This window comes from Lissotriton vulgaris, chromosome 3_2 (assembly GCF_964263255.1).
Source record: "Lissotriton vulgaris chromosome 3_2, aLisVul1.2, whole genome shotgun sequence".
NCBI lineage: Eukaryota > Metazoa > Chordata > Amphibia > Caudata > Salamandridae > Lissotriton > Lissotriton vulgaris.
In genome coordinates this window covers 265,132,138-265,151,852 of record NC_141690.1, presented here as the reverse complement: position 1 = coordinate 265,151,852, position 19,715 = coordinate 265,132,138, and the positions used below count along the sequence as shown (strand labels likewise).

Sequence of the window (19,715 nt, the reverse complement as noted above, 5' to 3'; positions counted from 1 at the left end):
TCAGCGAGGCCTACAAGCAGCGCGTATGGGCACATGGGCTCTGGAGTCCAGCTGGTCAGAGAGGCCTACAAGCAGCGCATATGGGCACGTGGGTTCTGTGAGTCCAGCTGGTCAGAGAGGCCTACAAGCAGCGCGTGAGGGCACGTGGACTCTGGGGTCCAGCTGGTCAGAGAGGCCTACAAGCAGCGCGTATGGGCACATGGGCTGTGGAGTCCAGCTGGTCAGCGAGGCCTACAAGCAGCGCGTATGGGCACATGGGCTGTGGAGTCCAGCTGGTCAGCGAGGCCTACAAGCAGCGCGTATGGGCACATGGGCTCTGGAGTCCAGCTGGTCAGAGAGGCCTACAAGCAGCGCGTATGTGCACATGGGCTCTGGAGTCCAGCTGGTCAGTGAGGCCTGCATGCAGCGCGTGAGTGCACGTGGGCTCTGGGAGTCCAGCTGGTCAGCGAGGCCTACAAGCAGCGCGTATGGGCACATGGGCTCTGGAGTCCAGCTGGTCAGAGAGGCCTACAAGCAGCGCGTATGGGCACGTGGGTTCTGTGAGTCCAGCTGGTCAGAGAGGCCTACAAGCAGCGCGTGAGGGCACGTGGACTCTGGGGTCCAGCTGGTCAGAGAGGCCTACAAGCAGCGCGTATGGGCACATGGGCTGTGGAGTCCAGCTGGTCAGCGAGGCCTACAAGCAGCGCGTATGGGCACATGGGCTGTGGAGTATAGCTGGTCAGCGAGGCCTACAAGCAGCGCGTATGGGCACATGGGCTCTGGAGTCCAGCTGGTCAGAGAGGCCTACAAGCAGCGCGTATGTGCACATGGGCTCTGGAGTCCAGCTGGTCACTGAGGCCTGCATGCAGCGCGTGAGTGCACGTGGGCTCTGGGAGTCCAGCTGGTCAGCGAGGCCTACAAGCAGCGCGTATGGGCACATGGGCTCTGGAGTCCAGCTGGTCAGAGAGGCCTACAAGCAGCGCGTATGGGCACGTGGGTTCTGTGAGTCCAGCTGGTCAGAGAGGCCTACAAGCAGCGCGTGAGGGCACGTGGACTCTGGGGTCCAGCTGGTCAGAGAGGCCTACAAGCAGCGCGTATGGGCACATGGGCTGTGGAGTCCAGCTGGTCAGCGAGGCCTACAAGCAGCGCGTATGGGCACATGGGCTGTGGAGTCCAGCTGGTCAGCGAGGCCTACAAGCAGCGCGTATGGGCACATGGGCTGTGGAGTCCAGCTGGTCAGAGAGGCCTACAAGCAGCGCGTATGGGCACGTGGGTTCTGTGAGTCCAGCTGGTCAGAGAGGCCTACAAGCAGCGCGTATGGGCACATGGGCTCTGGAGTCCAGCAGGTCAGAGAGGCCTACAAGCAGCGCGTATGGGCACATGGGCTGTGGAGTCCAGCTGGTCAGCGAGGCCTACAAGCAGCGCGTATGGGCACATGGGCTGTGGAGTCCAGCAGGTCAGAGAGGCCTACAAGCAGCGCGTATGGGCACATGGGCTGAGGAGTCCAGCAGGTCAGAGAGGCCTACAAGCAGCGCATATGGGCACATGGGCTCTGGAGTCCAGCAGGTCAGAGAGGCCTACAAGCAGCGCGTATGGGCACATGGGCTCTGGAGTCCAGCTGGTCAGCGAGGCCTACAAGCAGCGCGTATGGGCACAAGGACTCTGGGAGTCCAGCTGGTCAGAGAGGCCTACAAGCAGCGCGTGAGGGCACGAGGACTCTGGGAGTCCAGCTGGTCAGCGAGGCCTACAAGCAGCGCGTATGGGCACAAGGACTCTGGGAGTCCAGCTGGTCAGAGAGGCCTACAAGCAGCGCGTATGGGCACATGGGCTCTGGAGTCCAGCTGGTCAGAGAGGCCTACAAGCAGAACGTGAGGGCACATGGGCTCTGGGAGTCCAGCTGGTCAGCGAGGCCTACAAGCAGCGCGTATGGGCACAAGGACTCTGGGAGTCCAGCTGGTCAGAGAGGCCTACAAGCAGCGCGTGAGGGCACGAGGACTCTGGGAGTCCAGCTGGTCAGCGAGGCCTACAAGCAGCGCGTATGTGCACATGGGCTCTGGAGTCCAGCTGGTCAGTGAGGCCTGCATGCAGCGCGTGAGTGCACGTGGGCTCTGGGAGTCCAGCTGGTCAGAGAGGCCTACAAGCACCGCGTGAGGGCACATGGGCTCTGGGAGTCCAGCTGGTCAGAGAGGCCTACAAGCAGCGCGTATGGGCACATGGGCTCTGGAGTCCAGCTGGTCAGAGAGGCCTACAAGCAGCGCGTATGGGCACGTGGGTTCTGTGAGTCCAGCTGGTCAGAGAGGCCTACAAGCAGCGCGTATGGGCACATGGGCTCTGGAGTCCAGCTGGTCAGAGAGGCCTACAAGCAGCGCGTATGGGCACATGGGCTCTGGAGTCCAGCTGGTCAGAGAGGCCTGCATGCAGCGCGTCCAGGGCGTCCCGCTGTTATTACCTTGTCCTTTGTGGTTCACGTCTTTGACGTCCAGAGCTTTCTTTATCAGACTGTGCAGGAAATCACTCTCTGCGGCCACCCTGAAAAATAATGAAAGGTGTCAGGCCCGGTGCCAGCCAGGGCTGCTGCCGACGGGTGCCCGGTGGCAGTGATGGAGGAAGCGGGCAGACATGGATGGCTTTTTAATGCTTGTACCGAGAGCCGCGCGTCCCGCGCCTCGCTCGGCCCTCGTTTCATTTCCACGGCTCTTATGTATTCATTAAAGTGGCCGGGAAGCGGCAGGGTCATTTCTCATAAGGGCTCAGATAGGACACCGGGCGATGTGTGTTCAGCACCCCCCCCCCCCCCCAGGCCCCCCACCCTCCGCTCCCCTCAGGGCCCCCGCAGTGTCTGTCTCCCTCACCTTTCTTCTCTCTTCTCCTCACACTAGTCTTTTCTGTTTCTTTCTCTCCCTCTCATTTTCCAGGACCTTCTTTTTGTAATCAAATTTATAAGGCAAAATACAGACAGTAACACAGCAACAAGGATAAAAGACACGTGGCTGCCAGGTATAAACAGTCCCACAGAGATCAAAGAGCACTAGTTTGTGTAATTACAAAATTTGATCAATATGAATCAACAACTATGTGTTGCCAATTAGCCAAATCTTTTGGCCTTCGTTGAGTAACTGTCACCTTTTTTCTTTCCCCTGAATATTCTGCGCTCATTTTCGGATCTCCCTTTTTGCTGTTCTCCAAAACCCATCACTTGCTTCTCTATGTCCTTCATGACCTCCTCTTATTCTGTTTATGTATTGCTCTCTTTATTCCACTTTTGTCCTTCCATACCTGTCTCTCTAACCACAATGTGCTCCTAAATATTCTCTCTCACTTGTGTATCTTTGGTGAAAAATCCTCCAGTTTTGCCACCCGGGGATTGGTTGTATTGGGTCAGGCCATTGGGCGTGGTGGGCGGCGGTGTGCAGCCGCACCTGAGCCATTACACGCCTCCATTGGGAGTTGTGAAAGAGGTCAGGTGGATAGCCCCCAAAATGTAGGAGGGATTGGATCTGGTGGGAAGCCTGACTTTACTGAACTTGCTGGAGCTGCCAGATGTTCTCCTGTCGAGCAGTCGAGTGGCCAGATGCAGCAGGAGCCCCTGGACACCCCAAGCCTCTGACAGAGAGGAGCAGCTTATCAAACAGCACAGGGTATTCAGACCAGCCATCCCGGAAGGGGTTTGGGGCTGAGGAACCCCATGAATTACAGATGGTATTTATATGATCAAAGAAGATGGAAAGTATCTTGAGAAGGTATGAGAACTGAGATGGCACAATTAGGAGAAGGCCTACCTCAGGAGAAACAATCCCTGTCTGGGTTGTCTGCCTCTAGGATTTTGTTAGAAAATCTTCAGCTTTAGCCGAGAATACCATCCTCCTTTATTTCATCAGCGCCAACTTCAGTTCAATTTTAGCTTTATTGGAATAATCCTGACGTCACACATGGTCCAATTTCTTATAACCCCGTTTTACTTCCCTTAAGGCAGTAGTGTCCCAGGGGGCTGTGTGTTTGGTGTGTGTAGGGCTAACACTCCTCAGAGTTACAACCCCACCCAAGGCAGTCTAGCACCTTGACGCCCTTGAGCAAAGTTTAGCACTCTACAAGTTCACTATGAATTCATTCATTCACCCACAGGGAGGAGCTATTATAGCCATCTTCAGTTTGGCCAAAGAGCTGAGGCCTGCTAATCCGGGACAACTCACTGACAAACTCTGAGCTAGAGAATTAGTGTACTCCAAGGATATTTCAGCTGCGACGATTGACAGCTTACTTAGCCCTAGCGACTGCTGAATACACGTTTGAAGGAAAATGTAATCAATTGATGGACTGTTCAAACTGGAGCAGGGGTTCCCCATACTCAATCAAGTAACACAGTCCAGTGTAAGACCTTTCTGAGGTGTAGGGCCAGAAACCTCTTGGAAAAGTTCCAGAAAGGATGTTCCATCAACTCCATTGGTGGTAGCACTAGGAGAGGCCGCAGAGTCAATCCATTAGTTTGACTCTGCGGCCTTAATACTGGAGGTTTCCCCATCATTAGGAGTTCTAACCTGTCATTAGGTCCAGTGCACCTGAGCTCGCTCGCTAATCCTAGTGGCAGGATCTCTTCTTCATCATCTGTTCCAACCTCTTGAAACCCTCAGTTCACCCTAAGCTCGTCCAGGTTCCCTGCTGTCAGAAGGTTGAGGTTGCCATGAGCTCGCTTGGTCTTACTAGCGACAGGATCCTACTCATCATCTGTCCCACCTCTTGTAAGCCCCAGTTCATCCTAAGCTCATCCAGTGTCCCTACTGGCAGGTTTTTCCCATCATTAACTGTTCTAACCTGTCAGAAAGTTTAGTTCACCTGAGCTCGCTCGCTCTCTGTGGTGTTAGGTTCTCTGATCTGTAATTTACAGATTTGTTAATAACTATACACAGTCTGGAGGACGAACCGAACGTCTACCGCCATTTCCCCCCTTTTTGTTGATATTATTGACAGGATCTCATATTCATCATCTGTTCCAACCTCTTGAAAGCCTCAGTTCACCCTAAGCTCGTCCAGGTTCCCTGCTGCCAGAAGGTTGAGTTCACACCGAGCTCGCTTGGTCTTGCCAGTGACAGGATCTCTTCTTCATCATCTGTTCCCACCTCTTGTAAGCCCCAGTTTTCTTGATCTCTCAATCTCACTCTGCCCGCCCCTCCCCCGACATTAGTTCAGTCTCTCGGTTACTCACATCTGCACGGGGATGAAGTGTTGCTTGTCTTCGTCACTCTCAACCTTCCCCTTGACAATGTCTGTGAGGTCCATCACTGCAACAGAAGAGAGGGGTGTTATAGACTCCGGGATCCGGCTTAGTTTTGACCATGCCCTAAGACACATTAATTAAAGTTTTTGTTTGTGCTTTTCCTAGAAACATTTTTAACCTCACACATCTCACTGAATCACACAAAAAAATCCGCTCCGCTGTAGTCGGGCGTTGTAGCACAGCTGCGTTGCATTCAGCAGCCCAGCTAGGACCCCAATGATAAAGCAAGCCAGCAACTAGGTTGGTGGGTGGGGGACATGTTATGATTGAACAACAGGGTTTGCTCTGGAACTCAGCAGTAGTGCTAAGGAGTGCATTTGTAGGTACACTTTGGAACTTACCAGTATTGCACAAGTGTGTGCACTTTGATAAATACTGGGGGCGTATGATACATAGCATGCACTTCCCCTGTTTGTGTTATAGCGCACCATGCAGAGACAGAGACAGTGGACCAATATTAAAAAGAATGCGCTGTGCCTGATAGCAGCCCTCTTGAGTGGTTGAAGGGGGTTCCCATGAGTCCTTCCAGACAGCCCCCTGCATGGTGGTTGTCATTTACTGCATCAACCTGCAAGGGGACCTCTACCCCCAACATTCCCCCACCTCAACATTCCACCATTCACCCAGATAGGCTGAGCAGCAAGACAGGTTAATGGGAAAGGCACATGGTATCCAAACCAGGATACCACACCCCTCTTTAAAGTGCAGGCAGCTGCCACATGCAGACAGAAACAAGGAGCAGCCTTTAAGCGGTTGCTCTGTTTTCCACCAAATTAGTACTGCCCTGGGGCAGGTGCGACTTTGCTGCTGCCCTGGAGTCAGTGCATTCATTGTATTAGGGTGCACTGTTCATGTTTGCAGTTCATGTTTGCAATAGGGGCATATGCTTCATCTATTAAAACTTTGACACATTGTATCAATCAATTTACATAGAGTTAAATACAGTGGCGGCTGGCACGAACCTGGGTGATGGGGCAGAGGCGAGGTGATGTAAAAATAGAAAAAGACACCTACCTCTTTGCTGCTCTGTCCCATATCATCCCTCCTCCACATCGCCTCCACATCGCTGAACAGGAAGCAGTCAGTATCCCCTAAGCCAATCACAACACTGCAATACAGTGTTGTGATTGGCTCCCATAAGCCAAGTACAACGCTGCAATGCAGCAGTGTGATTGATCTGAGCGACGTAGTTTGGCGCTCAGACAGGAATGGGGCTTGGGCCTGTTCTACGCGCAGGCTGTAATGCAGTATGGGTGGAGTACATGCTAAGTGAGCTTGACTGGCCAGAAGACTGCATGCCAAAGTGTCATGCGCACTTCGGTATGCCACTACTCCTCCCCTGGCCTGCTCTCTGAGCAGTGCAGCCCACCGCACCCCCGTGCTGCTGCAGCAGGAACAAATACAGTGATAATAGCATCAAGTTATCATCATTTTAGTTGTCCTTTCTTTCCCTGCAGCAAAGCAGTGAGTGGGGCGACGCTCCTCTGCCTCAGTGGAGGAGCCGCCACTGGTTAAACAATTGATATGTAAACAACGAGGATGCTCCATTCTATTCCTTCTTACTTTTTCCTTCATTCCCCTCTTCCTAGATATTGAACTTCTTTTGTTTTCACTAGGTGGTGGCTCTCATAAATACTCCATTGTTCTCCCTCAAACCCAACATAGATCTCAAGATGCCCATAGGCAGTGTTTGTCTCTTATGGATGTACATGTGGATGATGTACATGAAACTCTAAGTCAGAGTTAAGACCCATTGGATTCTCTGTGCCAAGTAGTAAGATCCATATTGACTCGTGTTCTCTCGAGGTCGCAGGACCCCACCCCTGGGATGCACCTTAATGCGTTTGATTCCGTTGAATTTCAGTTCCTGCGAATCCTCATTATGTTAAACGCAGAAGTGTTTAGATGCTGGATAGCGACTATCCTGGTTTTTTCTTTACTGTAATTGTAGTAATATTTTTACTCAAACTCTTTTTATTGTACTTCCACCATCTTTTTGGGGCAGTTTCATTCCAATACATAGGTAACGTACCCTGTTTCTTTTATCTATAGGACTTTATCAATCAGCGCCATATTTCCATCTTCATCCGGTGCTTTTATTATCAATGATTCCTCCTTCCTCACTTCAGTCAGCTCTTGCCATTTCTTCCAAGACATGTTGTCTTTTTATAGCATGTGTGTTTGCTCCTTACTTTATCGATATCTTCAGCCATAATAGGTCAATTATGCCAATATTATTGTCTGCTGCTAATTGAGGGCACAACTTCCTCCTAGGTGAATTTCCACTGTGAGTTGATGGGTCTGTTTCATTTCCAATCTTTTTACACATTTCAATTTCAGTTGTTTCATCTCTTGGGATGTCCACATTCTGTCCCTCGTGCATCAAGGTGCCAAGTGTCATCAGGTTAGTGACGTCTGCTCCTCTCTGTCCCTTGTGCATCAAGTTTCCAAGTGTCATCAGGTCAGTGACGTCTGCTCCTCTCTGTCCGCGTGCATCAAGGTTCCAAGTGTCATCAGGTCAGTGGCATCTGCTCCTCTCTGTCCGCGTGCATCAAGGTTCCAAGTGTCATCAGGTCAGTGACGTCTGCTCCTCTCTGTCCGCGTGCATCAAGGTTCCAAGTGTCATCAGGTCAGTGACGTCTGCTCCTATCTGTCCGCGTGCATCAAGGTTCCAAGTGTCATCAGGTCAGTGACGTCTGCTCCTCTCTGTCCGCGTGCATCAAGGTTCCAAGTGTCATCAGGTCAGTGACGTCTGCTCCTCTCTGTCCGCGTGCATCAAGGTTCCAAGTGTCATCAGGTCAGTGACGTCTGCTCCTCTCTGTCCGCGTGCATCAAGGTTCCAAGTGTCATCAGGTCAGTGACGTCTGCTCCTCTCTGTCCGCGTGCATCCAGGTTCCAAGTGTCATCAGGTCAGTGATGTCTGCTCCTCTCTGTCCGCGTGCATCAAGGTTCCAAGTGTCATCAGGTCAGTGACGTCTGCTCCTCTCTGTCCGCGTGCATCAAGGTTCCAAGTGTCATCAGGTCAGTGACGTCTGCTCCTCTCTGTCCGCGTGCATCAAGGTTCCAAGTGTCATCAGGTCAGTGACGTCTGCTCCTCTCTGTCCGCGTGCATCAAGGTTCCAAGTGTCATCAGGTCAGTGACGTTCACTCTTGACTGTCCCTCCTGCATCAAGGTTCCAAGTGTCATCAGGTCAGTGACGTCTGCTCCTCTCTGTCCCTTGTGCATCAAGGTTCCAAGTGTCATCAGGTCAGTGACGTCTGCTCCTCTCTGTCCGCGTGCATCAAGGTTCCAAGTGTCATCAGGTCAGTGACATCTGCTCCTCTCTGTCCGCGTGCATCAAGGTTCCAAGTGTCATCAGGTCAGTGACGTCTGCTCCTCTCTGTCCGCGTGCATCAAGGTTCCAAGTGTCATCAGGTCAGTGACGTCTGCTCCTCTCTGTCCGCGTACATCAAGGTTCCAAGTGTCATCAGGTCAGTGACGTCTGCTCCTCTCTGTCCGCGTGCATCAAGGTTCCAAGTGTCATCAGGTCAGTGACGTCTGCTCCTCTCTGTCCGCGTGCATCAAGGTTCCAAGTGTCATCAGGTCAGTGACGTCTGCTCCTCTCTGTCCGCGTGCATCAAGGTTCCAAGTGTCATCAGGTCAGTGACGTCTGCTCCTCTCTGTCCGCGTGCATCAAGGTTCCAAGTGTCATCAGGTCAGTGACGTCTGCTCCTCTCTGTCCGCGTGCATCAAGGTTCCAAGTGTCATCAGGTCAGTGACGTCTGCTCCTCTCTGTCCCTCGTGCATCAAGGTTCCAAGTGTCATCAGGTCAGTGACGTCTGCTCCTCTCTGTCCGCGTGCATCAAGGTTCCAAGTGTCATCAGGTCAGTGACGTCTGCTCCTCTCTGTCCGCGTGCATCAAGGTTCCAAGTGCCATCAGGTCAGTGACGTTCACTCTTGACTGTCCCTCCTGCATCAAGGTTCCAAGTGTCATCAGGTCAGTGACGTCTGCTCCTCTCTGTCTGCGTGCATCAAGGTTCCAAGTGTCATCAGGTCAGTGACGTCTGCTCATCTCTGTCCGCGTGCATCAAGGTTCCAAGGGTCATCAGGTTAGTGACGTCTGCTCCTCTCTGTCCCTTGTGCATCAAGGTTCCAAGTGTCATCAGGTCAGTGACGTCTGCTCCTCTCTGTCCGCGTGCATCAAGGTTCCAAGTGTCATCAGGTCAGTGACGTCTGCTCCTCTCTGTCCGCGTGCATCAAGGTTCCAAGTGTCATCAGGTCAGTGACGTCTGCTCCTCTCTGTCCGCATGCATCAAGGTTCCAAGTGTCATCAGGTCAGTGATGTCTGCTCCTCTCTGTCCACGTGCATCAAGGTTCCAAGTGTCATCAGGTCAGTGACGTCTGCTCCTCTCTGTCCGCGTGCATCAGGGTTCCAAGTGTCATCAGGTCAGTGACGTCTGCTCCTCTCTGTCCGCGTGAATCAAGGTTCCAAGTGTCATCAGGTCAGTGACGTCTGCTCCTCTCTGTCCGCGTGCATCAAGGTTCCAAGTGTCATCAGGTCAGTGACGTCTGCTCCTCTCTGTCCGCGTGCATCAAGGTTCCAAGTGTCATCAGGTCAGTGACGTCTGCTCCTCTCTGTCCGCGTGCATCAAGGTTCCAAGTGTCATCAGGTCAGTGACGTCTGCTCCTCTCTGTCCGCGTGCATCAATGTTCCAAGTGTCATCAGGTCAGTGACGTCTGCTCCTCTCTGTCCGCGTGCATCAAGGTTCCAAGTGTCATCAGGTCAGTGACGTTCACTCTTGACTGTCCCTCCTGCATCAAGGTTCCAAGTGTCATCAGGTCAGTGACGTCTGCTCCTCTCTGTCCGAGTGCATCAAGGTTCCAAGTGTCATCAGGTCAGTGACGTCTGCTCCTCTCTGTCCGCGTGCATCAAGGTTCCAAGGGTCATCAGGTTAGTGACGTCTGCTCCTCTCTGTCCCTTGTGCATCAAGGTTCCAAGTGTCATCAGGTCAGTGACGTCTGCTCCTCCCTGTCCACGTGCATCAAGATTCCAAGTGTCATCAGGTCAGTGACGTCTGCTCCTCTCTGTCCGCGTGCATCAAGGTTCCAAGTGTCATCAGGTCAGTGACGTCTGCTCCTCTCTGTCCGCGTGCATCAAGGTTCCAAGTGTCATCAGGTCAGTGACGTCTGCTCCTCTCTGTCCGCGTGCATCAAGGTTCCAAGTGTCATCAGGTCAGTGACGTCTGCTCCTCTCTGTCCGCGTGCATCAAGGTTCCAAGTGTCATCAGGTCAGTGACGTCTGCTCCTCTCTGTCCGCGTGCATCAAGGTTCCAAGTGTCATCAGGTCAGTGACGTCTGCTCCTCTCTGTCCGCGTGCATCAAGGTTCCAAGTGTCATCAGGTCAGTGACGTCTGCTCCTCTCTGTCCGCGTGCATCAAGGTTCCAAGTGTCATCAGGTCAGTGACGTCTGCTCCTCTCTGTCCGCGTGCATCAAGGTTCCAAGTGTCATCAGGTCAGTGACGTCTGCTCCTCTCTGTCCGCGTGCATCAAGGTTCCAAGTGTCATCAGGTCAGTGACGTTCACTCTTGACTGTCCCTCCTGCATCAAGGTTCCAAGTGTCATCAGGTCAGTGATGTCTGCTCCTCTCTGTCCGCGTGCATCAAGGTTCCAAGTGTCATCAGGTCAGTGACGTTCACTCTTGACTGTCCCTCCTGCGTCAAGGTTCCATGTGTCATCAGGTCAGTGATATTCACTTTTCTCTGTCCCTTGTGTATTAAGGTTCCAAGCTTCATTGGGTAAGGGACGTCTACTACCTTCTGTCCCTTGTGCATCAAGGTTCCAAGTGTCATCAGGTCAGTGACGTCTGCTCCTCTCTGTCCGCGTGCATCAAGGTTCCAGGTGTCATCAGATCAGTGACGTCTGCTCCTCTCTGTCCCTCGTGCATCAAGGTTCCAAGTGTCATCAGGTCAGTGACGTCTGCTCCTCTCTGTCCGCGTGCATCAAGGTTCCAGGTGCCATCAGGTCAGTGACGTTCACTCTTGACTGTCCCTCCTGCATCAAGGTTCCAAGTGTCATCAGGTCAGTGACGTCTGCTCCTCTCTGTCCGCGTGCATCAAGGTTCCAAGTGTCATCAGGTCAGTGACGTCTGCTCCTCTCTGTCCGCGTGCATCAAGGTTCCAAGGGTCATCAGGTCAGTGACGTCTGCTCCTCTCTGTCCGCGTGCATCAAGGTTCCAAGTGTCATCAGGTCAGTGACGTCTGCTCCTCTCTGTCCGCGTGCATCAAGGTTCCAAGTGTCATCAGGTCAGTGACGTCTGCTCCTCTCTGTCCGCGTGCATCAAGGTTCCAAGTGTCATCAGGTCAGTGACGTCTGCTCCTCTCTGTCCGCGTGCATCAAGGTCCAAGTGTCATCAGGTCAGTGACGTCTGCTCCTCTCTGTCCGCGTGCATCAAGGTTCCAAGTGTCATCAGGTCAGTGACGTCTGCTCCTCTCTGTCCGCGTGCATCAGGGTTCCAAGTGTCATCAGGTCAGTGACGTCTGCTCCTCTCTGTCCGCGTGCATCAAGGTTCCAAGTGTCATCAGGTCAGTGACGTCTGCTCCTCTCTGTCCGCGTGCATCAAGGTTCCAAGTGTCATCAGGTCAGTGACGTCTGCTCCTCTCTGTCCGCGTGCATCAAGGTTCCAAGTGTCATCAGGTCAGTGACGTCTGCTCCTCTCTGTCCGCGTGCATCAAGGTTCCAAGTGTCATCAGGTCAGTGACGTCTGCTCCTCTCTGTCCGCGTGTATCAAGGTTCCAAGTGTCATCAGGTCAGTGACGTCTGCTCCTCTCTGTCCGCGTGCATCAAGGTTCCAAGTGTCATCAGGTCAGTGACGTCTGCTCCTCTCTGTCCGCGTGCATCAATGTTCCAAGTGTCATCAGGTCAGTGACGTCTGCTCCTCTCTGTCCGCGTGCATCAAGGTTCCAAGTGTCATCAGGTCAGTGACGTTCACTCTTGACTTTCCCTCCTGCATCAAGGTTCCAAGTGTCATCAGGTCAGTGACGTCTGCTCCTCTCTGTCCGCGTGCATCAAGGTTCCAAGTGTCATCAGGTCAGTGACGTCTGCTCCTCTCTGTCCGCGTGCATCAAGGTTCCAAGGGTCATCAGGTTAGTGACGTCTGCTCCTCTCTGTCCCTTGTGCATCAAGGTTCCAAGTGTCATCAGGTCAGTGACGTCTGCTCCTCTCTGTCCACGTGCATCAAGATTCCAAGTGTCATCAGGTCAGTGACGTCTGCTCCTCTCTGTTCGCGCGCATCAAGGTTCCAAGTGTCATCAGGTCAGTGACGTCTGCTCCTCTCTGTCCGCGTGCATCAAGGTTCCAAGTGTCATCAGGTCAGTGACGTCTGCTCCTCTCTGTCCGCTTGCCTCAAGGTTCCAAGGGTCATCAGTTCAGTGACGTCTGCTCCTCTCTGTCCGCGTGCATCAAGGTTCCAAGTGTCATCAGGTCAGTGACGTCTGCTCCTCTCTGTCCGTGTGCATCAAGGTTCCAAGTGTCATCAGGTCAGTGACGTCTGCTCCTCTCTGTCCGCGTGCATCAAGGTTCCAAGTGTCATCAGGTCAGTGACGTCTGCTCCTCTCTGTCCGCGTGCATCAAGGTTCCAAGTGTCATCAGGTCAGTGACGTCTGCTCCTCTCTGTCCGCGTGCATCAAGGTTCCAAGTGTCATCAGGTCAGTGACGTCTGCTCCTCTCTGTCCGCGTGCATCAAGGTTCCAAGTGTCATCAGGTCAGTGACGTCTGCTCCTCTCTGTCCGCGTGCATCAAGGTTCCATGTGTCATCAGGTCAGTGACGTCTGCTCCTCTCTGTCCGCGTGCATCAAGGTTCCAAGTGTCATCAGGTCAGTGACGTTCACTCTTGCCTGTCCCTCCTGCATCAAGGTTCCAAGTGTCATCAGGTCAGTGACGTCTGCTCCTCTCTGTCCGCGTGCATCAAGGTTCCAAGTGTCATCGGGTCAGTGACGTTCACTCTTGACTGTCCCTCCTGCATCAAGGTTCCAAGTGTCATCAGCTCAGTGATGTCTGCTCCTCTCTGTCCGCGTGCATCAAGGTTCCAAGTGTCATCAGGTCAGTGACGTTCACTCTTGACTGTCCCTCCTGCGTCAAGGTTCCATGTGTCATCAGGTCAGTGATATTCACTCTTCTCTGTCCCTTGTGTATTAAGGTTCCAAGCTTCATTGGGTAAGGGACGTCTACTACCTTCTGTCCGCGTGCAACAAGGTTCCTAGTGTCTTCAGGTCAGTGACGTCTGATCCTCTCAGTCCCACGTACATCAAGGTTCCAAGTGTCATCAGATCAGTGATGTCTGCTCCTCTCTGTCCCTCCTGCATCAAGGTTCCAAGTGTCATCAGGCTAGTGACGTCTGCTCCTCCTTGTCCGCGTGTATCGTGGTTCCAAGGGTCATCAGGTCAGTGATGTCTGCTCCTCTCAGTCCCAGGTGCATCATAGTTCCATGTGTCATCAGATCACTGATGTCTGCTCTTCTTTGTCCCTCGTGCATCGAGATTGCTAATGGCATTGGGTCAGTGACGTCTACTCCTGTCCATTCCAGGGCACCTGCTCACATGTGTTGGGGTCTGCGGGGGGAGCGTGAAGGCTACTGCGGTCCCTCTTTTACACGCAGGGAGCTGCTAAACATACAGCTACTACTGTATAAAAGCAATTTTGCTCCGCTTCTAGCAAGCAAGAACATTTTTATGCTCTCTCTTGCTAGAAGCGGAGCACAGTTTGCTATGTCTTAGCGGGAGCTGTAATAGCCATAGCAAACAGCTGATTCCCATAGGTGGGACACCCCGGGAGATAGCAGGAGCTGGCCTTGGGGGGTGGGGGCCCCATAGCCATCTATGCCTCCAGGAAGGAACCTAGTCCGGCCCCCCTCCTTTGTTGTTTGTAGGGCATACACCTGGGGGGAGGCGGTCTCCAAGGCCGAGAACAATCTGGGAGAGGGGCTTCGAGGCCCTTATCCCATTTAAGTAACAGGAAATTCGCCCCGGTGAGATGGTGGTCCGGGGGCCTGGGGGACCTGACCCCCCGCCCCACACTAAAACTTGATTTTGACCCGGGAAGGTGGTGGTCCCTAGGACTGAGGGAGCCCCTGAGCCCCCCCACTAAACGTGTTTTGGGCACAGTGAAGGTGGTGGTCCTCAGGGCGAAGGGGGTTTCCAAAAGGCTCCCCCCATACAATGCATAAGCCCCAGGGAGGCTGTGGTCCCAGGGGCATGAGGGGAGAATATTGGGGTGGTTGTCCCCTCGAGGAGTCCAAGAAACCTCTCATTTACCATTAATCAAACCCCGGGGTGTTGGTGGTCCTCGGGGCATAATATGCCCTAGGATGGGGGCCCATGCACTCCCCTCCTTTATTTCAAAAATGCCCCCAAGACATGGCCCACCTGAGGGCCAATAGTTAACAAAGTTCAGGAGTCTGTGCTTTGTTTTTTAAAAATATTTCCGAGTGTAAGAGGCCTAGGGGGTTAAGGCATTTTATCTGCCCACTTTTCTTTCTTAAAAATGTTTTTTCTGGGACTTGGCTCAAGCCGGGTCCCAAGATGGCTGCCAACACTTTCTGGTTTGAAGTGTGGGCAGCCAATCAGACCTCAGCATGAGATCGGAAGGGGTAGCGGATCCTTTGTGTCCCTATATATACAGCTGAAGATTTCTTAGAATTACTCCTCAACTACTGAACGGCACTTCCCTGGACCAACATCTACCTTCCTGGCAAGTTGAGTGTACATCCGTTCAGCAGTTCGGGCTGTAGCAATGTCTAAAGTTCCAACAGAAATTTACAAGGGGAACATATGTTTTGGGACCCCATCTTTTTCTCACCCCCAAACTTTCAAGACAGCACTTGAATTGAGCGTAAAACTAGTTTTGAGAATTTTGTGAGTATTCATTGAATAGAGGCATAGTTATTGGCAAATGGAAAAATGTTTTTCCTATGGAAACTATATCCTAAAAATAACTACCTACTGGCAACCATCAGTATGTTTTTATATATATATTTAGTTGAAGAAATAATTTAACGTTATAGTTACATGACTATATCAGTGACAACATTAATGTTATGAACTCAAAAATATCAGAAATTCTCTAGTTATAGTTAGCTGAGCTAGCTATACCTTGCACCCATATCATACACTGCTTATGACCTCACATATTACATCACTCATGACATGTTCTATGACATCATTTATGACATCACTGATGACATCTTAAATTACATCATTGATTATATCACTGACGACGTCATGCAAGCTTTTTTTAACACATTACTCTATATACTAGTATGACATTCGAGACCTGAAAATAAGTACAGAATAGCTCAGAATAACATGAAGCATTAATAATGCCATCACACACAACTGTCTAACTGTAGCAAGCATGCGTTATGAACAACATTGACCCTATACCATACACTTCACTTCACGTTTAACCCCCCTCCCAGAGCCTATTATAGCCCGGGAAACCCCATTCCCCGGGACCCATATTATTTAAAGGCTGATCCCACCCAGGGGACCCACCATCCACAACATTGAGAGCTGTGAGGAGAGCCCCAGGGTCCCTTTGGCCCTAGCTGCTCCTCTCAGGCTGTGGGAGCTGCCATTGCTCCCTCCCGCAGGAAGCCACTATTTATGCTGTTCCCTCGGGGTGGGAGCAATCTGTTGATCTGTTTCACTGCCTGTATTAGTGCGGGCAGGTAAACAGATGTCAAGTCTGCTATCAGTTTGCAGGAGCATTTTTAATGGTCGCTCCCCCTGAGAGCAGGCTTTGTGTTTGTTCCTGCTTGGCTGGAGTTTAAAAAATGCTCCCGCCAGATGGGAGAAAACACTAGTTTCCCTGCCTACGTGGGTGTGGGCTGGAAAACATCTGTGTCCCAGGGTTAGGCTCCCTGGGACGCAGCAAGGGAGTCGTCCCTGGGATTGGGGTCCCCGGGCTATCAATGGTTGAGAGAGGGTGGGCCGTGTCACCCTCCTCCATTTTAGAAAGTGTATCACACCCAGGGATGGGGTCCCTGAGGTCTTTTAAAGGCTTTTGAGACAGGCTGTATGGCATCCCTCCCCTTTTTTGGAAGTTTTGACACCAGGGCTATAATAGCCCCTCCGCTTTATTTAAATAAATCGGCCCGGAGGATGCGGTCCCAAGTGCCTTTCAAGGCTCGAGGAGGGGGAGGCAACATGGCACATTTCAGCTTCGGGTGCGTTCTCTGGGGCCTAAAACGGCTCAGGAAGGGGCGTCGTGCACCCCTTCCCCCTTAATAAAACCATGCAGCCCTGGGCCAACATTTGTTTGTTTTCTTTTTTACAATCTTTACAATCTTGCAGGAGTCCCGCGGGACTGCAGCAAAACTTGCAGTTTTTTTTTTTTTCAATTGTGGTCCCATGGGGCAGAGTGGTCAGGGCATTCCCACCCTGCCCCATTATATCTTTTTTTTCAAACTTCAGGACAGGGGACTAAGCCCCAATTCCTCTAATGGCTGCCAGCAACATATTTCAGATGTTAATGGTAGCCAATCAGAAAACTCCTTCTGGCAGGAGGCTGACTTCCAGGTGAGAGATTTGGCCCGAGGGAATAAAGCTACCTGTTCCCTGGGCCAATCAGAACGCTCAACTTTTGAATTGGCGCTCCCGTGGGAGTCTCTCAAACCTCTTGTGGACCCATCCGACCCTTAATTTCTAAGAAACTACTGTATGGATTTACAGCAAAACCCAAAGAAATCATCTGCTGACCACGATCTAGCTTCCTGCCAAATTTGTTGTAAATCTATTCAGCAGTTTTTTCTGTAGCCCTGCCTAAAGAAGTATGTGTGTGTATGTATATATATATATATATATATATATATATATATATATATATATGAACGTAATCTTCAAACCTCCACACACGAGCGGCGAAAGAAGAGGCAGACCCCACGTTATCCGGGCAAGTTGTTTTATTCAGTGCCTTTCAAAAATGCAACGTTTCGAGTACTGGCGTACTCTTGTTCACACCATATATATATATATATATATATATATATATATATATATATATATATATATACTTCCCTTTGCTCTAGACCCCGACTTGATGGATCACCCGAAACTTACGATGAAAAAGGTGAGGTGGAAGAACTTTTTTTTTGGTGGGGGGGGCGGGGGGGGGGGGGGCGGAGTGTCATGAAGACTCGTCAAACTGTGGCAGGTTATTAGCAACCCAAAAAGCTCTCTTTATATGGAAAAGCTGATCTAACTATAAAGATTCAGAAAAGGGGGTGGTGATGAACAGAGCGTCTGAATTAAGCAGACCACTCTTACCCAGTCCAAAGATCAGGGCTTGATCCATCACCGTTATTTATCTCACTGCACCATCCCAGCTCAGAACCTGGCTATATGCAAATCAGTCTGTCCTTGGCCCAGTGCATCATGGGAACAGGGCAGACTAAACTACCAAGCCAATTCTTCACCAGAAAGGAGACAAGCTACCGGGGGCCGGTTTCTGGCATTTCAGCCTTCTTTGGCCCGGCTTGCATGAATCCTGATGGTGCAGTGAGAAAGGGACTCATGTCTGAGTATACCCTGCCACACCTATAGTGGCCAAAAACGATTCAGAAAAGGGGGTGGTGATGAACAGAGCGTCTGAATTAAGCAGACCACTCTTACCCAGTCCAAAGATCAGGGCTTGATCCATCACCGTTATTTATCTCACTGCACCATCCCAGCTCAGAACCTGGCTATATGCAAATCAGTCTGTCCCTGGCCCAGTGCATCATGGGAACAGGGCAGACTAAACTACCAAGCCAATTCTTCACCAGAAAGGAGACAAGCTACCGGGGACCGGTTTCTGGCATTTCAGCCTTCTTCGGCCCGGCTTGCTTGAATCCTGCTGGTGCAGTGAGAAAGGGACTCATGTCTGAGTATACCCTGCCACACCTATAGTGGCCAAAAACGATTCAGAAAAGGGGGTGGTGATGAACAGAGTGTCTGAATTAAGCAGACCACTCTTACCCAGTCCAAAGATCAGGGCTTGATCCATCACCGTTATTTATCTCACTGCACCATCCCAGCTCAGAACCTGGCTATATGCAAATCAGTCTGTCCCTGGCCCAGTGCATCATGGGAACAGGGCAGACTAAACTACCAAGCCAATTCTTCACCAGAAAGGAGACAAGCTACCGGGGACCGGTTTCTGGCATTTCAGCCTTCTTCGGCCCGGCTTGCTTGAATCCTGATGGTGCAGTGAGAAAGGGACTCATGTCTGAGTATACCCTGCCACACCTATAGTGGCCAAAAACGATTCAGAAAAGGGGGTGGTGATGAACAGAGTGTCTGAATTAAGCAGACCACTCTTACCCAGTCCAAAGATCAGGGCTTGATCCATCACCGTTATTTATCTCACTGCACCATCCCAGCTCAGAACCTGGCTATATGCAAATCAGTCTGTCCCTGGCCCAGTGCATCATGGGAACAGGGCAGACTAAACTACCAAGCCAATTCTTCACCAGAAAGGAGACAAGCTACCGGGGACCGGTTTCTGGCATTTCAGCCTTCTTCGGCCCGGCTTGCTTGAATCCTGATGGTGCAGTGAGAAAGGGACTCATGTCTGAGTATACCCTGCCACACCTATAGTGGCCAAAAACGATTCAGAAAAGGGGGTGGTGATGAACAGAGTGTCTGAATTAAGCAGACCACTCTTACCCAGTCCAAAGATCAGGGCTTGATCCATCACCGTTATTTATCTCACTGCACCATCCCAGCTCAGAACCTGGCTATATGCAAATCAGTCTGTCCCTGGCCCAGTGCATAATGGGAACAGGGCAGACTAAACTACCAAGCCAATTCTTCACCAGAAAGGAGACAAGCTACCGGGGACCGGTTTCTGGCATTTCAGCCTTCTTCGGCCCGGCTTGCTTGAATCCTGATGGTGCAGTGAGAAAGGGACTCATGTCTGAGTATACCCTGCCACACCTATAGTGGCCAAAAACGATTCAGAAAAGGGGGTGGTGATGAACAGAGTGTCTGAATTAAGCAGACCACTCTTACCCAGTCCAAAGATCAGGGCTTGATCCATCACCGTTATTTATCTCACTGCACCATCCCAGCTCAGAACCTGGCTATATGCAAATCAGTCTGTCCCTGGCCCAGTGCATCATGGGAACAGGGCAGACTAAACTACCAAGCCAATTCTTCACCAGAAAGGAGACAAGCTACCGGGGACCGGTTTCTGGCATTTCAGCCTTCTTCGGCCCGGCTTGCTTGAATCCTGATGGTGCAGTGAGAAAGGGACTCATGTCTGAGTATACCCTGCCACACCTATAGTGGCCAAAAACGATTCAGAAAAGGGGGTGGTGATGAACAGAGTGTCTGAATTAAGCAGACCACTCTTACCCAGTCCAAAGATCAGGGCTTGATCTATCACCGTTATTTATCTCACTGCACCATCCCAGCTCAGAACCTGGCTATATGCAAATCAGTCTGTCCC

The 19,715-nt window shown here is 51.5% G+C and overlaps 1 protein-coding gene across 1 annotated transcript in view; it reads right to left on the bottom strand.

Annotated features, from left to right (window-relative positions):
• Positions 1-19,715, bottom strand: part of LOC147725648 (dedicator of cytokinesis protein 2-like) — a 1,712,066-nt gene that overhangs the window by 1,250,679 nt on the left and 441,672 nt on the right. The window contains exons 11-12 of the mRNA XM_086964476.1: positions 5,180-5,255; positions 2,429-2,508 (exon numbers count right to left, since the gene is read on the bottom strand). Coding sequence (XP_086820602.1) covers positions 2,429-2,508; positions 5,180-5,255 — 156 coding nt within the window. The remainder of the gene's footprint in view (positions 1-2,428; positions 2,509-5,179; positions 5,256-19,715) is intronic.